Source organism: Haliotis cracherodii, unplaced genomic scaffold (assembly GCF_022045235.1).
Source record: "Haliotis cracherodii isolate W230 unplaced genomic scaffold, xgHalCrac1.p SCAF_15, whole genome shotgun sequence".
Classification (NCBI taxonomy): domain Eukaryota; kingdom Metazoa; phylum Mollusca; class Gastropoda; order Lepetellida; family Haliotidae; genus Haliotis; species Haliotis cracherodii.
In genome coordinates, this window is record NW_027266270.1 from 7533663 (window position 1) to 7553005 (window position 19343).

At 39.5% G+C, this 19343-nt stretch overlaps 2 protein-coding genes across 2 annotated transcripts in view; one reads left to right on the forward strand and one right to left on the reverse strand.

Annotated features, from left to right (window-relative positions):
- LOC139462218 (xylosyl- and glucuronyltransferase LARGE1-like) overlaps window positions 1-19343 on the reverse strand; it is a 472136-nt gene that overhangs the window by 36711 nt on the left and 416082 nt on the right. The window lies entirely within an intron of this gene.
- Window positions 687-17770, forward strand: LOC139462213 (peroxisomal membrane protein PEX16-like). The gene is made up of 10 exons (XM_071243808.1): window positions 687-812; window positions 3040-3152; window positions 6428-6561; window positions 8127-8241; window positions 9856-9958; window positions 10541-10690; window positions 11424-11496; window positions 12346-12465; window positions 13312-13376; window positions 14909-17770. Exons 1-10 carry the CDS (start codon window positions 698-700, stop codon window positions 14968-14970), a joined length of 1050 nt encoding a protein of 349 aa, XP_071099909.1. The 5' UTR covers window positions 687-697; the 3' UTR covers window positions 14971-17770.

The window sequence follows — 19343 nt, forward strand, 5'->3', positions numbered from 1 at the left end:
GACAACTGCAGATATAACCAGGTAGTATAGTACCGACTAAACTCCCTGATCAAACTGAGTTTCTTGGAGGCATCTTTTCTTTTAGAATAAGTTAAAATGATTTTTGCTCCCTAGTGGCGACAATAACATTATTTCATCTGACTTAGAACCACAAGTATTGTATTATATTTATAGACATAATTTACAATTTCAAAGCTTAAAGAAAGTGTTACAGTGAAATTGTGTATGTAAACTTCTTTATTATGAGGAACACATAACATTCATAAATTCTCTATTTGGTCATGTATGTGTGGATCTGTCACTTCCAACAGCCATTCAAACATTGACGAAACTTTGGTTTTATTTATTCAGTAAATATATTCAGGGGTACTAAGTACAATTCTAATAAACTGACCACTTTTACTGTCCATCGCGTGTGTAACAAATTTGAACAAACTTTGTTTCGTAAAACAAGTAAACGTTTGGACAAAATCACATTTGCATGTTATTTGCGTCCGGTTAATACGTCCAGATACTTGTTTTAGCTCTAATCAGTGTTTGTATAGATGTACATATGGTATAGCGATACCTGAAACACTGTGAGGAAACTGTACTTACATGGCCCGCAGACGTTACACGAATTCTGATTGGTTACAAATCATGGAAACAACAAATGAATATTGACCTTTCAAACAGTGCTCGTCACGCCAGAAGGGACATGGCGGAGTTGTTGAAGAACGTCTGTGAAAAATACAAACGGAATGTTCGTGAAAATCCTGACACAGTGGGTCAGGTTGAGACGACATTCCGTTTGTTATCGTATGTCATTGCAGGTAAAGAGATTGTCACTGCCTGTCACACATTGTAGGAGTCGTGTAATTACCAAATGCGAGGCAGACCGAACTTGTGTCCGGCCTAGTTTCCACAACCTTTGAACACTTGCTCGTTTCGTTTTGTTTTGGGGGCAATATTCGTCTTATTATTCGATGCGATTTCAAGTGAATATTTCAATTTAAACAGTACCTGATGCTTAATCTTGTGCCTGCACAACTATAGTAAACAATCATAATGGCCATTGACATTTTTTGTGAAAACTAATAAATAAACGATTTTTTTATCAACTATACAAAGTTCACTTTACCAGATTATACAGCTGGGACCTTCTCAGTGTAACATTGTTAACAATCTACATGATCAAGTAACAATCTGTCTGTGCTACAAACATACACATAATGTATTTTTGTTATTATTTGTCCCTCAGCCTATATGGAATAAACTATTGTTACTTCTGTCTGTATTGTGTTGGTGTGACAAGTATTTATTTCTGTACCAGCCGTGCCATATTACATTGCTTCACTGTAGGGAGCATTAATTTACATTGATAGATTATGTTACACTCTTAATAATTTCATTTACCCCATTTTTAGGCATTATTCTTGTCATGCTTCCTGTAAAACTAAAGGCGACTATGCTTGTCACAAGAGGCAACTAATGGGATCGGGTGGTCAGGCTCGCTGAATTGGTTGATGCAAATCGCGTGGATCAATGTTTATGTTGTCAATTACTGGATTGTCTTGTCCAGACTCGATTATTTACAGACCGCCGTTATACACCTGGAATATTGCTGAGTGCGGCGTAAAACAACAAACAAAGATTGAGTAGGATCATCATTGAAATGAGGGCACACCCTTAATTCTTCCTCTGGACCATGCCTGGTCTCTAATTTTTGGCTGATTGTCTCAATCTTGGTTGATTTAGAAAGCTGTTTCTGATGACAACACTTAAATTTGACCACCTTTGGACACATCTCATGTAGAGATGTTTTCATGTCATCAAGTTTTACAACATAGACTAGTGTGAGACATCCAATCAATTTGAATTTTTCTAAAAGATTGATACTTATATAAGTTTGCCAGATTGTGTCAAGATGTAATGGTTGGGACTTGTATTATGTTCAGTTTGAGGTAAAATGCAAAAAACGGTTCATGTTTTGAAATTGATTTTCAAAAAATTAATATCAACAAAGTTTTGCAATAACCCATTCTGATAATTACTAGTGCTAGCATTACCTCTGAATCTATTGCCGAAAAACATTCCAATATCTGATTGCATTTTGTGTTAAGTCAATAAGAACATGTCTCAGTTAACCAGTCACATGCAACAACACAAACTGGTTGACAGGTTACCCTCATCTCACTAATGTTAGGGGGGCACGGGTGGCCCAGTTGTATAAAGCACCGCAGTTCACTGTGCAGAGTTGCGTCCCTTGGACACCTATGATTGTGGGTTCGAATCCCGGTTCGCCCTGATTATGTATCTAGGTTTGTCAGCACCATACCCATGCTCGTGGGTTTCATTGAAGTGGTAAACGTCTGAGACCTGCATCATTTCGGGCTTTCCTCCCACATTAAGCTGACACGCCGTGATATAACTGGAATACTGTTCAAAATGGTGTTAAACTCACTCACTCACTCACTCACTCACTCACTCACTCACTCATGTTAGCCAGGACACATGGAGCATGGAGACTTTTATGCATAATCAGGGCAGATTTAGTATTGTGAGGTTTTGTATCGTGACTCAAATGTTGTGTCAACCCTAGTATAAGCTTGGTAAGGAAGAAGAAGACTAATATTCACTTCTCTTTATTCAGTACTTGTAGGCCACGGGCCTTTTTGTACAGACAAAATACAGTTAAGGTGCTAACAGTATAAGATATAATACACAATTTTTAATTTTTTTTTATCAAAAGCAGTTTTAACATAATTGCACATTATACATTTTTGAGTATTTGTGTTCTTACAGCATTGGCATAAAACAAGTACTTTGCTGTATTCATATTGATAATAGGGTCTTGCGATGACAGTTGTGCATTAAACTTCAGAATATTTGGAAAGATGTAAAATTTAGATTTTATGTAACTTTGCCCAAGATGGCTATAAGCTGGACAAATTAACAAAAAGTGATATTCATTTTCGATATGGTTTAAGTTACAAACTTTACATTTTCTAAATTCACTAATATTTGTCCACTGTGTTTATGAAACTCTGATGTGCACAGGTCGACTGCGCAATGCCCAGGTTCTGTCCGAGCTGATGTACACGTCTTCAAACTTGCTGGTGTTTCTCAACGATGCCATACTCAAACAAACAGCCAAGATTATTCCCAAAGTGGTAAGTTCTGTATGTTTATTGGTAGGGGTTGGTATTGGAGGTTTAAAGTGTATCACACTATTTTACCATGCACAAGGCTGTATTGCGATATGTATCACGATATATTGTATAATTCTTAATTTTGAATTCAGAAGCAATTTGAAAAACCAGTGTATGAATTAAAGTTCATAAGTGGAACAAAACAAGATGCTGGTACAACATGATGTTTCCTCCTTCAATAACTGCACACGAATTCATGCTCCGGATGCACGCTTCAGGTACTTTGCAAGTGTATGACATTAAGGCCAGGTGTTTTATGTTTTTCAGATTACGGACCCACCGACTCTAAAATAAAATAAATAAGATTTCCATTTTCCATAGTCAGTTATTATTATTTGTTACAATCAACTTTTAATAAAAAAACATGAATTTACCGTTGTAAACAAGTAAAGAGATACATAATCTATCTTTGTTGATCTCAAAGCCGAACATGAATAGCCTCCCTTGACTATTGTCCGTGTTGTAGGTGGTACAATTTTTATTGTTACTAGAGGCTTTATCATTACTAATGGCAGTCTTTTGAGCACAGAATATGTTCTTAAAGTATGCCACAGGCATTCTGCATTAAAACAAATGTATTTGGCTTTTTTTTCTTTTCTTTTTTTTCCCCTCCTCCAACCCTGGACTTTGGGCTGAAAAATCTGTAATCCTAAAAATAATAAAAAAAGCCCAGCCTAAACACATAAAATTTGTTATTTGAAAAAACCCTGATATACCAAGCATTAAAAACTGATATTGTTATACGTATTGTGAAAGAGTGATATTCTGGTAATACTTATTCAATTATTTAAGGGCGGTAGGGTAGCCTAGTGGTTAAAGCTCTCGCTCGTCACGCTGAAGACCTGGGATCGATTCCCGATGTTGTGGTACAATGTGTGAATCTCATTTCTGGTGTTCCCTGCCGTGATATTGCTGGAATATTTCTAAAAGCGGCGTAAAACCATACTCACTCACTCATTTATTTAATTGACAGTTGACAATAATCAATAGTTGAAGGTCTGTAGTTATAAGCAGAAAGTATGGGGGATCCACATGACCCAAAATTCCAGTGCAGTTTTTGTTGTTAATATGCTGTTTCTACTGACGATAAGTCTCTTATAGTAACACAGGTGAGTCAGGGTATGATTTAATTGTTTTACCACCTGGGTGCACCACCAAAATACTTGCTGCATCATTTTGTTATAGATCGAAACACTGTATTTTTCCGTTCGTTTAAATATGAAATATATTCAAAGAGAAAATAAACTGGAAAATGGGCTCCAGTATTTTATTTTGGGGAAATCTGTAATAGGCTTTTCACATCTTGATATCCAGTAAACAACCTGTAAAATAAGTGTCAAAGTTTCTGTTTGTTGTGATTGTAACCTCATGAGTGACTGTTGTCGTGGTAACATTGAAGAATTAGCTCTGCAAGTTCACTGCATTCAGACCTGTGTATTGTACTCTTTTCTCAAACTTTTGTTTCCTGGATTGGAAAAGATGTGCAGCCAGTTCTAAAAGAATTCAGTTTTCCACATTTATCAAATATAACTGCTGCCGTGCACTTGTGGTGAGAAATGTTACCTGCACTGGGTGCATCCTGACAATAACAGTTACCTGCACTTGCAGTGTTTTACCTGCACTGGTGCAGCTTGGATATAGCGAAATCGATCCCTGTGAATTGTCTAGAATAGTCCATATTCTGGGCCGTGAGATCTCCCAAGATTCCAACTGTTCCTAATCTCATGACAATGGACACCCTATCCCAACAGAATGGCCTCCATTCTGTAGCAGACATGTAAAGATCTGGCTAGACATCACGACACATCTGCACAACGCTTGACTTTTCATTCGGTCAGCAACCAGAAGTGTTGGGAATTAGCTGTAATATCTCTGTGGAAACTGATTGGTCAATAGGAGGGACAACGAAGGGACATAACCTGGTGGCTCTGCAATCAAGCCCAGAAATTTCATCTGAGTTCGGCAAGTGTTGAAGTTGGACTTTTACAGTCAATTAACTCCCTTGCCTTGGGAAGATGGTAAAACATCTCAGGAAACAAGATTAACTGGCTTGAGAGAAGTGACAAAATCGTTATGTGTTCAATTACCGTTTCGACATAATAAGCGCCCCACTCTTATCAATCGCATTAAAATCAGATCTAAGTTATCGCTACCGCTAAACAAAGATCTGAGGACATCCCATTACGGGTCACGTCAGAATGACCTTTCACGAACTTTGACCGACCAGTGAAATGACTAACAAGCAATTAACATCAGCCAATTAGAAAGCAGCTTTCTCGAGCTTTAGGGAACTCGTTGCAACCAGTAACTTGCATTTCAGCCTACGCTTGACACAATTCTCAATTAATATTTTGAAAGCTGAACAAACGAACATTCTGGAATGTCTAATATATGGTTGAGATTGTATGGCAGTGCTTCCCACGTATTGTGCAACGCCTCCTCCGTTCAAATGTTTATCCCATAAATGAATATTATTAAACGGAATCGGTCGTAAGGGCCGTAACTGTTGTTCGGAATACCCCGTGTTAACGTTTACGAGGTTGCATGATCAGAAAATACCCTCCAACTGTCACTTTCTTGATCTGATAAGTGATGCTCTGATTGGTTGGATGAAAGGTCGTTCTGACGTGACCCATAATGGGATGTCCTCAGATCTTTGTTTAGCGATAGTGAGAAGTAAGATCTGATTTTTATGAGATTGCGCTCTTATAAGCGCCCACGGCGATATTTGCTAATATATTGGCTAGTGAACAATCCCAATTGCACCCTTTCTGATTGATCAATGTACACAAATTTAATTCATTCGTGTATGATATGCACTCGTGTGTTATATGCACCCTTAATTATGGGCAATTAAATTCTTGAAAAATATATCTGTCGTATATAAACATTTCAGGCTGTCAGCATAAACCACAAAATTTACAATCTTTCAACTCTGTTGTTTTTCAACAAAATGATATTCTAATAAGAGCCCCCTTTTTCTAATTTTGAGAGCGCCCTGGGCCCTTGTAACATCGAATGCAGTATTGAAAATTTGCATTCAAATGCTTGGTCGTTTGGACCTTCCAATCAGTCTTTGATTATTTCAGTCAATCACATGTAATCAGCTGGTAGTAGGGGGATGTAGACTGTCTATTTATCAATGTCGTCATCATGTACTCCTGTGATGAATTTAGCAGCTGACATTTTGTCCTTTGTGTTATATATATAATATATGTCGGATGTGTTTGTTTCAGAGTGTGTCTCAAGAGCGTCTCGGGCAGCTGTTGACGGTGTTGGAGTACGTCGAGGTCTTTGTTGAGGTCGCTGCCAACAAACTTTGGGGGGAAGCAGGGAAGTGGATCGTCATAGCAACCATTCAGATATGCAAGTAGGTTCCTACGTTCCTCCAACATTGTACACGTGACACACTGGCCCTGATCATGTCACTACACAGACATCATGGGATGTGGGCCTTTGCTTTGTCAGGATTTTGTATTCATCGAGGCAAGGGAGTTAACTGACTATAACAGTCCAGTTTCCACACTTGCTGACCAAGGCTGGAGTTTCTGGGCTTGACCGTAGTGCCACCAGTGGCTTCTGTGTCCCTCATATAGACCAATCAGTTCCTAACTCTCACATCACTTTACTTCAAATAAAATTGCTTCGTCCAGTGAAGACGATCTGATCAATAATCATGATCTCTATTATGATAAAAAGGTTTTTACTTCGCAATGTGCCTCACCTCATGTGAGCACATTGATTAAAAACTTGAAAAGATTTGGAGATATCTGTTGATGCTTAGTTGACTGTACCAAATCCTGCGACATCTGTATGGCAGTTAACAAACCAGATGCCATTTTTGTTACGCGATTTTGATTGGACTATGCATAGACACGTTAGACCAGGCAAAACATTTTCCATTATTCCAGTCTAGTCGGCAAGGGTCAGTTAACTCTCTTGCCTTGGGAAGATGGTGTTAACTACGCAGTGCTAATGTGAATTGTCACAAAGTCACATTGTCACAAATACTGGGTTATATATCTGACGAAATATGAATTAATTCCCATTTGGCGACAGGATGCAAATAACAGCACAAGTATATTTGATTACTGCCTCAGCGTTCATTAACCTATGATGTTGCTGAAGTGTTTAGATTGATCTGACTATAGATGGTTTTGAATTATGACAGAATACATATCAGTGTTGGAAGTTCCTTGTATTTTAGTACCGATGACAAGGTCAACATCATAATGGTACGGTTGACCCGTGAAGATCCGGGGTAGAATAGATCTTCAGTAATCCATGCTTGCCATAAGAGGCAACTATGCTTGTCGTAAGAGGCCATTAACGGGATCGGGTGGTCAGGCTCGCTGACTTGGTTGATGCATGTCATCGTATCCCAATTGTGTAGATCAATGCTCATGATGTCAATCACTGGATTGTCTTGTCCAAACTCAATTATGTAAGACCGCCGTCATATAGCTGGAATATTGCTCAGGGCGGCGTTTAACAACAAACAAACAAATAATAGCACAGTTAATCTGATATTATAGCAACAGTACCTTTTGATATTCTTTATTGCATGAAAAAAGTGACAGTCATGATAAATGTACTATCACACAAATACATAGAGAAACACTGAGAAAATGCTGAACTGTGTTGCACAGTAAGATTCACAAAATGACTTTAGTACTATTATCAATCAATCAGTCTCTTGTTGGAAGGAAAGGGGTCGACTGTCTAAGCTTCAACTGTTGGTGAAATGACAGTGTCAAACTCAAGATTTCAAGATGGATCAAATATATTCTTCTAGTTGACACGCTTAAATTCAAAAGGGCATACCCAGTAGCTAAACATATTTGTGAATGCCCTGTGGCAGAAAATATGTGGAATAGTTTTTCAAAAGAAATACTGACACATCCAAGTGCACGAAGGTTGTGCGTGTGATTTCAGAGCCACATTGCGTTTCTACTTACTGGCCACCTACAAACATGGCATCCAGCCCACGCCGCCGATAGCGCCACTAGATCGCCAACTTGTCTCCAAGAAGAACAAGGACACAGAACAGGTAACAACAGCACACAGAACAGGTAACAACAGCACACAGAACAGGTAACAACAGCACACAGAATGGGTAACATCAGCTAACAACAGGTAACAACAGGTAACAATGGCACATAGAACAGGTAACATCACCTAACAACAGGTAACAACGGCACACAGAACAGGTAACAACACCCAATCGCATTAAAATCAGATCTTCGTTCTCGCTACCGCGAAAATGATGGTCGGGGACCATCTCATTACGGGTCAAGTCAGAACGACCTTTCATCTGACCAATCAGAATGTCATGAAAGTGACAGTTGGTGTGTGATTTCTGATAATGCAACCCCTAAAGATTTAACACAGGCTATTCTGAGGGAAAATTACGGGCTTTATGACTGAATCCATACAATCAGGCCATCTGTTAGTCATTCAAGATTGTTCATTTGTTCCATTATCAAACTTTTTAATTGAGAAATTGTCAAAGCATAGTCGCCAGTTTGAAGCAAGTACCGTAATGCACAAGAAAGTTGCCCTCAGATCGACTTATGTCGACTTCTTGTTGGTCATTCCATTGGTTTGTCAAAATTTGCGAATAGTCCGTCTGACGTGACCTGTAATGGGAATTCCTTTGTCTACTGGTAGTGAGAACTCAGATCTGATTTAAATAAGATTATAACAACACCTGACACAACAGCTAACAACAGGTAACACAACAGCTGACATCCCAGAATAAACACTCACTATTCGGATTATGAACCCAAATGGTATTTTTGAGGTTTGCACTGTTTTCATATCAAGCTGATAGTGATAGTGTGATGTCATCCTTTGTAATTTGAAGTTGTTTGTCAATAGCATGATGATGATGATATCATGTTATCATGCTGCCTTGGTGCCCTTGTTGAAACAGCCTCCAATTAAGTTATAGGACGGTTTGTCTCGGTAAGATGGTAACCCGTGAAGATCCAGGGTAGAATAGGTCTTCAGCAACCCATGCTTGCCGTAAAAGGCAACTATTCTTAAGACGTGACTAACGGGATCGGGTGGCCAGGCTCGCTGACTTGGTTGATACATGTCATCGTATCCCAATTGCGTGGATCGATGCTCTTGATATCAATCACTGGATTTTCTGGTCCAGATTCAATTATTTACAGACTGCCGTCATATAGCTGGAATATTGCTGAGAGCGGCGTTAAACAACAAACAAACAAACAAATGGTAAGATGGTAAAAGAGAAACTAGAAGGGCATGGTCAGAACACCATAGGATTTGTGTACACTATGTTTCTCCATGAACCATGGATACATTCAGCAGCTTTGTTCATTATTGATCTGCTGATTAGATTACATGGTCACAGACATCAAAGAAGAAAAATAAGCCGTTTTCCTTACATGGATATTGTGCAAACCTGCGGTTGCCTGAACTAGAAGCAGTGTACAGAGGTTGTTGAATATGTTGTACAGGAAATAGTACCGTTTATGTGATGCAATCAGAGCACTGATTGGTCTGACGACTTGTGGTTTCCACCTCGCTGGAACCTGGCTGTGACGATGCCACAGAGCGGCCATTTGTATTTACGGGTGAGAGAGGAAGGTAGGATACTCATGAAATTTACCCTACCTGTTTGTTGTTTCTACAGGAACATTCCGAACACGGAGAAGCTGGATACAGAAACGGATTTAGTGCTCCCATGACCTTCACCTTGAAACGGTCTGGAAAAGTCATGAGGAAAATATCAGCTGGTGAGCATCAGTAGCGGCGACTAACGGGATAGGGTGGTAAGGCTTGCTGACTTGGTTGATGCATGTCATCGTATCCCAATTGTGTGGATCGATGCTCATGATGTCATTCACTGGATTGTTTGGTCCAGACTTGATTATTTACGGATCTCCGTCATATAGCTGGAAAATCGCTGAGTGCGGCGTTAAACAACAAACAAACAAACTTGATTAGAACTGGGTTTACAAGTAGTGATGAGGTGATAAGGGTGACCATATAATATGCTGTGTTAAGATATTGACCTGGTGCCGTTGTACATAGCGGTTTCTAACATTAGGGTTATAACAAGGATCTCTTGATTTCTCTTGCTTAATTTCGAACACTGACATGTATTTGCATGGCTATAGTGATTTGAATTGATCCTTAGACAGTTATTACTGTTTATTTATACTGTTTTTATACTTTACTCTTTCATTTTATCTTTGTCTAATTTCATGGTTCGTGTAAAGATCATTGAAAGTGGAAGTTGAGTATCTCAGTGGCTTCAATGTCAAAGCTGGCCCTGAAGTTTTGATGTGTAATGTGTTGGGTGTGTTCTGTTGCAGCCCCTCCCTTGGGGATGCGGAACTGGTCCGTCCCCACCCAGTCAGGGTCAGACTCCCGGGGTGGGAAGAGAGAGGATCTTGCCCCGACTCCCTTGTCACGCCAGAGAGTGTGGGCCGAGACAGTGCACATTGTCAAGCCCCTTGTCCATCGTATCCTTGCATCTTCCAGCTTTTCATTTACAAACAGTGCAATGATTGCTGAATATAATTTCTGGTTTAAATAATGCATTATTTTCTCCATCAAACACCTGTCTCTATGTGTAAAGACTTCAGAAATGAAACACAGTCTCAAAAGAGCATACACTCTGGGATTTCTGAAGACCTCCTCAGATGGCAATATCTATAGAAAATGTCAGTACAAATTCCCAAATTTTCAAGAAAAAAATTGCCACTTCATGTTATGATTGGGGCGGTGGAGTAGCCTCGTGGTTAAAGTGTTTGCTCGTCACACTGAAGACCTGGGTTTGATTCCCCGACATGGGCACAATGTGTGAAGCTCATTTCTTGTAACGTCCACTGTGATGTTGCTGGAATATTGCTAATAGCTAGGTAAAACCTCACACTCACTCCACTCCACTCACTCCACTCACTCACTCACTCACTCACTCACTCACTCACTCACTCACTCACTCACTCACTCACTCACTCACTCTCACTCACTCACTCACTCACTCACTCACTCACTCACTCACTCACTCACTCACTCACTCACTCACTCACTCACTCACTCACTCTGGTCCAGACTCGATTATTTACAGACAGCCGTCATATTGCTGGAATGTTGCTGAGTGCAGCGGTTAACAACAAATAAACAAACAAACAAAACATGTCTCCTGTCATATCAACATATTCACGATATCATGTATTTCTTAACAAGTATCAGTGGCTAGTCTGTACGGCTTTGGCTTGTCGTCATGGAAACCTTGGCTCATCTCATGTGGGATGGACATCTCAAGGTGAGTCATTTCTTTGTTGGTAATCATGTGATGACTTTTGGTTGTGGTACTTATCAACACTGTTAGACAAGTAGGGCCATGGGGAGACCAGGTTAAAATTGGTCCCCAAGAACCTATGCTTGTCCTGCAAATTGCTAATACTCATCGCTTTATTCATTGTACTTTTTTGCCATTTAATGAGATAGGTAGGTAAATTTATATTAATTTCATGGTGCTTTTTCATCTAAGGGTTGTCACTTTCATTAATTTTGCAAGACATAGTTTTTATTATATACTGTTTTACAGTATATGGGGGCGGTGGAGTAAAGTGGGTAAAGTGTTCGCTTGTCACGCCAAAGACCCGGGTTTGATTCCCGACATGGGTACATAGTGTGAAGCCCATTTCTGGTGTCCCCCCACCATGAGATAGCTGGAATATTGCTAAAGGCGGCATAAAACGTAACTCACTCACTCACTCATTACAGTATTTGAGAGAACACCATTTGCTACATTTCCAAACAACTGTTACATCTTTTGAAAATCCTTTGAAATGAGAGTAAGACTACTGGTCTGCAGTATCTGATGCTTGTTGTAAGAGGTGACTGCATGATTGGGTGGCCACGCCTGGGGACTTTGATTGTACGTTATCTTTCCCAAAGTAATGGAGTGATGCTCATAATATCAATCATTGGATTGTCTGGTCCAGATTTCATTACTTCCTGGCTGTCGCCATATAGCTAGAATATTGAGTGTGGCCTTGTACAACGAACAAACTTTGAAATGAAGGACTGTTATTGAAAATTCTGACAATTTCATGGACGGACTTCAAATAATGTTTATTTCCAACTTGTTATTGTTGTCTGTGTTTAGTTTGACGATGATGGGAGACCCATCTGACTTGAACCAGAATGAGAAGAGTGAACTACGCCGGAGGACGTTCATGCTGCTCTACTACCTTCTGAGGTCTCCCTTCTACGACAGATACTCACAGTATGTATGGTATATGTGTAGACATTGTCCACTCTATGTGCTTCCCTGCTTCAACACAGAGTACATATACTAGTTTGTAATTGTGTTATATTCTCAAGTTGCAATCAGCTGACAATTTCCTAAGCCTTCTCGAACTAAAGAACACCCCTGACCCTATTACCCAAAACTAGCCGGCCTCCTACGGCCACACTGACATTATATTATACAATCGAATGAATATACATACAATTTAAAAATTATAAGGATGCTACTGAACCAGATGCAAACCTTTGAGGAAGGGAGATAACTCAGAAGTCATACAAAGTGCAGACCACAAGAAAATATTTGACTTCAAATGAGGAAGAGAATTTTTGGATGTCAACTTCTTTATTATGACTTCTTTATTACATGTTTTGGAGTATATGTTTACTCCTTCATCAGGTGAATGCATCACACGAATATAGCTCCCTGAAAATGTGTGTGACCCCTTTGTGGACCCGGGTTAGATTGTATCCCCTTCTGATTCAAAAAGACAAGATGGCAGAATGTGAAAGCAGCCAAATCGAGGTCGTTCTGATAGTTTTTTTGAGTTGTATCCGTTTCTCCAAGTTGAGTGGCACAATCTTTCAAATTTGTGATTGAGAAATTTAATTACAGTTATCGAGAAAAGTATTAATACTCAGTGATATATCCAAAAGATTTCCAGAATCACATCCCATTTAACCTTTTTCAACCAAAGTTTTCAACACATACCACCTTTCCTTTTGCATTCCTGATGATGCATGAATTGTATAGTCTGTATGACTTGTATGATGAAGTCTGTCCATTTGAGAGAAATAATTTCCTTTGTGTGGTTGTGTGTTGCAGAGCTAAGATAATATTCCTGATGAAGATCCTGGCAGATAACATTCCCGGCACGTCCCTGCTCATCAGTAAGTGTGTGGAGAATGGGCGGCCCTCATTAATGTACCCCCTGTCAGGATTCCAGGGCTGATTAGTAGGGGTGCCAACCACCCCATCTCATCTTCCCGAGGCAAGAGAGTTACCTGAATTAAAGAGTCCAGTTTCCACCCTTGCCGAACTAGGCTGGAATTCCTGGGCTCGATCGTAGTACCACCAGTGGCTATTACGAGTTATGTCCCTTGGACCAATCAGATTCCACCTCTCGTATCAAACAAAATTGCGGCGCCCAGTCAAGATGATCTGATCAATAATCAAGATCTATATTGTGATAAAAAGAGTCTTACATCGAATCAAATCATGTGAGCACCTTGATTAAAAACATGAAAAGATTTAGAAAATATCTGTTGACAACGAGTTTGCAGTGCAATTCTTTGCAAATCCTGTAATTGACTGAAATCAGCATGACAGTTTACAAACCGGATTTTGATTTTGTTGCCGATTTTGATTGGACAATGCATAGACTCGTTTGTCCAGCCTAAATGTAACTCTATAATACCAGCCTTGTTCAGCAAGGGTGGAAACTTTTATAGTCAGTTAACTTACTTGCCTCGGGAAGATGCCCCCTCTAGATATCATCCCACTAAACTCATATCAGTTTCCACAGCTGATACAAGCAACTTAGACTCCGATTTTTCACATAGAATATTTGACCATGCATGCTCATAAACTTAGGGATAAATATTTTATTGATTTGTCACTCTTTGTAACAAGAAATATACCTGTAAGTTAAGGCTTAAAAAAAATAAAAGAATTGGTTCTCAGGCAATGACTTTTGAAAATATAGTGCAGGCAGGGGGTGGTTTATTTTTTGTTGCTTGTTGAAACTAGTAAGTAACTGTGTGCTTTATTGGATCCCATTGTTTTTCAGTATTAGTTTTTTGGGTTGTTTTTTTTAATGGAAATAAAAATGAAAGGTGCGGCAGACTTTACGATGATGCAGGTGGTGCCTGAGAACCAAGACTATTATTTTTTTCGCCTTAGTTTCAACATTGGCGATATTGGCATCTGTGTACAAGATAAACATTTCTTGGCATCCATCGTACTGCACTGTTGCTCCCGGAATACCACTTAACAGGGCTCGGCATCCGGCGTACCAAAAGAAAGATGGCACCGTTTGATATTTCTTCACTAGAACCAGGCCTTTGATATGTTCGTTAAAAATAGCATCTGAACTGAAGAGAGGCCGTTTGTGATCAGGTGTGTTTGGGGAACATAGTGTATACAAACCCCACCACTCATGAGGATGTATTAACGTTATGTATAGCACACTGTCTGATTATCAGATCAAGTCTCTTCTGATTTGGGGGTAGCCTAGTGGTTAAAGCGTTCACTCGTCACGCCAAAAACACAGGTTTGATTCCCGACATGGGTACAAGGTGGGAAGCCCATTTGTTGTGTCCCCCGCTGTGATTTTGCTTAAATATTGCTAAAAGGGGCGTAAAACCATACTCACTAACTCTGATGTTTACCATGGTAACTGATTCTGATGTTTGTTCCACAGGACCACTTTTGGCGTACCTTCCTACGTGGCAGAGGGTGTACTTCTACGTGTGGTCAGCATGAACTACTGACCACTGACTGACCAAGTCCCACAGGACCTTGCACAAACATGTCGACTGTAAATATATCTTGTCCTTGTTATTCTGACCCATTGATTTGGTCCAGATATATAGTGAAGCGCAACAACTCTAACTAATTGGCTTTTGCTCATATTGTTAACATTTTGTGAAATTGAAACATCTGTATTTTCATGTATATTGAGTTGTCTCCCTTAGCTACCAGGGTCAGTTGGCCATGGGTTTGAATCCCATATTCTCTAGTTGTGATCTAGGTGTGTCGACACCATACTCAAAATGGCAGGTGTCTTTGACCATCACAAGATGACTCGTTAAACAGGGGTAACTCGACACACATCACATGTATAACGCCTGATTTGTTCGATTTGGGTTGCCCAGTCGTCTAAGACACCACAATTCAGTGTGCAGAGTTGCATCCCTGAGGCAAACCAAGGAAACATGGGTTTGAATCCTATAATCGCCCTGATTATGTTTCTAGGTTTGTCAGCACCATATCCTAGCTCATGGATTTCACCGAAGTCGTAAATGTCCGAGACCTGCATCACTTTGCATCAAGCTGACACGCCGTGACATAACTGAAATACTGTTCACAGTGTCGTTAAACCAAACTCACTCACTATATGAGAATGTGAATTGTATATACAAATTGATTGAACCATAGTTTGAAAAAAAATCGCTAATCTGCGTCATGTATACTGCTCAATGGTTACTGAGAAATATGTTCATATTTCTACTCCGGAAGCCCTATCCTGACAGTAGGCATCTGGTTGTGAATTATCATAACGCGGATTAACGTGTTTCCGTCGTCAGTGTTTTATCATCCTGATATTGTGACAAAGTTGTCATTTTTCCCACCTAGTTGTAGTCCTGCCTCTAGCCGGAGTTTATGTCCATCTCCTTCAGGCTGTGCATGTGTTCATACCACTGCTAAGAACTGCTTAGCTAAAATAGTCATACATATTGAATAATCTCACCGATTGTCATAATTATAAACATTTCTGTACATAGTATCACAAAGTGTTCATTCTTATGTTTGGCTTGAGGATTTGAACATTCAACGTCGAGGTGTCACTATAGAGCTACCTCTTCTATTGATATGTTTTTTTATGACCAACCTTAAGAAACATTTCTCAAAACAGTCTGTAAACCTAAAAAATAAAATATACACAGTACATTCCTGCTGTCCCGTGGATTAGAAACTGTTAATATGAACTTGCTTGATTATGTTTCCGTATGTGAGCTTTATATATATTATAGAACTTTTGTGATCATTTTGACATAGTTTCCACATGGTCGTGGGATTCTGTTTGAATTGAAATGGGCTTTCCTTTCAAATATCATGAAAACAATTCTTGTATGCTGTAAATACTGGGGAACATTTTGTGTTATGTTATTGCTTGTGCCCGTAGAGTCCAGTCCTCCATGGTTCATGTCTGCCACGATTCCGGGGTAGAATAGGTTTTCAGCAACCACTGCTTGCCGTAAAAGGTGACTAATGGGATCGGGTGGTCAGGCTCGCTGACTTGGTTGATGCATGTCATCGATCCCAATTGCATGGATCGATACTTATGATATTAATCAGAGGATTGTCTGGTCCAGACTCATTTATTTACAGACCGCCGGCATATAGCTGGAATATTGCTGAGTGCAGCATTAAACAACAAACCAACCAACCAATCATGTGTGCCACCAGCAGGACAGAGGTGGTGGATAGAAGTCAATGTCCATAGACTTATATTTACCAAAGAGTCATTAATTAATCCATTTTTTGAAACACAAGTGACTGTTTTAAAGGGTGCACCTGTATTTTGCCCTCATCTTGCTATATCAACCTTTTCAATAATGTCATTAAAATCCAATCTTTTACCCTGATACAGGTGAATATTCCAATAAGCCAATCAATGTCAAGGCTTCTAAAGTTCTGAAAATTGGCATTCAGGAAGTCTAAGTTCTGTAACATGAAAACAAACTTAAGTAGCCAGTTCTGAATGAGAATAATAAAGTCAGACCATTATGTTGTTGATGTTTTATACAGTCATGTCTGGGTGTCATAGTTTCATCAGTGTTCACTTTATGCGACCAGGGCTTCGAGATCATCGTATTGATAGTTTTTACTATTGTATCAGAGTAAAAGATCGTAGTTTAATGAGGTTGACGTTTTTAATGGCTTCTATATGCCAGTATTATGGAGGTATTGTTCTCTTCTGTGCTAAATTTACTCTTCCAAGGTGTACTGGATAGAGCCTCTGCCTGGAGAGCGGATGGTTGGTGGTTAGATACCCTGGCCACGTCAAATTGTAATCAACAGAATGAAAAACAATGTTAACTCGTCAGAATCTTGAATGAAGTCCTCCTTTTGTTCTGATGATGTAGATATCTGTATTTGACGACATCGGTGTATAATTGTACTCTCAACAAAGGAGCAATCATATTGCTTCAACTGACCAATCAGCATTGAGAAAGACTAAACTGCACCTGTGCAGAGAGTGATGACCTGGTATTGTCAAGGTCGCTACCATCATGGGTAATACTGCCCACAACCTGTATATCCTGTGTAGGAGACTGGCTCTGGTTTTATATTAACTGTATGGATGTTGGTAAGGGGCTCACTCTGCCTTCAAGTTAAGTCTTTTTTGTTTCCCACCATCATGCATTGTCGAAGTAGTTTAGGTTGACAGTATATTCAGAAATGTTGGTAGAGAGACTTGATGTGCATCTTCCCGAGGCAAGGAGTTAACTGACTATCCGCTGAAATCTGCACGGCAGTTTACGAACCCGATGTTGATTTTGTTTTGATTGGACTCGTTAGTCTAGCCAAAATATGGCTCCATAATTCCAGCCTAGTTCGGCAAGGGTGGAAGTGGACTTTTATTGTCAGTTAACTCCCTTGCCTCGGGAAGATGCTTGATGTGCATCAAATGCAGCTTGTACATATAACTATGGTAACTGGTCAGCTGACCCCTGCATATGTTTGAAGGATGAATGAAACACCACCAACCTGGTCCAGGTCCAGGGCAGACTATGGTGGTGGTGTGGGATGGGGGATGGGGGATGGGTTTTGGGATAGATATCAAAACATGGAATTCCAATTTTTTACCGATATATCACGTTCCTGTGATACAGACAATGCCTGTCGAAAAATTAATAGTTCTTGAGAAAATAATATTATGTGTAGTTAAAAATACAAATCACTGTTTGGAGATGTGTATAGAGGATTATGTATGATGACCTCCACCCAAGTTCATCCTAGTTTTACTTACGAATCAACAGTATCAAGTGACTGAAAGCACTCAAACATTGCCATGTAGGTAATAATCTTCATGTCCATGGTGACAAAAAAAAGAGATAAACGAAATTGGATAAAACAATGTTTTCTTGAAGGGTTTGGGGAGGGGCAGTTGTGAAAAGTGCTGAAATCCTAAAAAATATTTAATTATTTTAAACATAGTTTCCTCAGATTCTTGTTGAGGCTTTTCATCCTGGGGTTGGTATGCCTAGAATTGTTACAGTACCATAAAGATTTGTCTTGCTTAAGGCTTTCTATGTCAGCACATGATAATACTGGTAATTGCTGAGAGGTATATGTGCAATATCATTTGGGGTGCACATCTCTGTTTGTATTGCCATTTCACCATTGTGTACAGCTTGCTCTTTTATATGATTTTATGTAAATTGCAAGGAATTGTTCCGAAATATATGATTTACTAAGATATATATTTGCAATAAAAATGATATAAAATCAACCAGATGGTTTATTTGTTGCCCTTCATAATCTCTTTGTTTCCATGGTAACTGAGTTATGTCCCTGTTTCTGGAAAGATAATGAGCAGGTACAGGGGGACAATTCCACTCAAAGCACAGGAGACTGGGTGCAAGTCTAGGTTTACCCTGACTATGATCCTTGGTTCATGAGTGAGTGAGTATGGTTTTACACCGCTTTTAGCAATATTCCAAAAATATCACGGCGGGGGACACCAGAAATCGGATTTACACATTGTACCCATGCTTGGAATCGAACCTGGGTTTTCGGCGTGACGAGGGAACGCTTATACCACTGGTTCATGAGCGTATTACTATAGTTAATAGTCATGCCATGATGAACTGTAGTGATATCAAATAATCAGGTGTTCTTTCACTTCTTTTTTATAATATATCTCTCTAATAACCTTTAGTATTTCAAGGATTAAATAATCTTTCAAAATTAATTCTTAAAATTATTAATGTCTTGAATACAATCAGTGATAATCAAGTGCTACATATTGCTACAGGACAATAGAATGGCCAACAACAGTTTCCTAGTCTGTATGCCTTTTCACAGGCCTCAAACCAACAGGCTAGCAAACACGTTGCCAGGTAGTT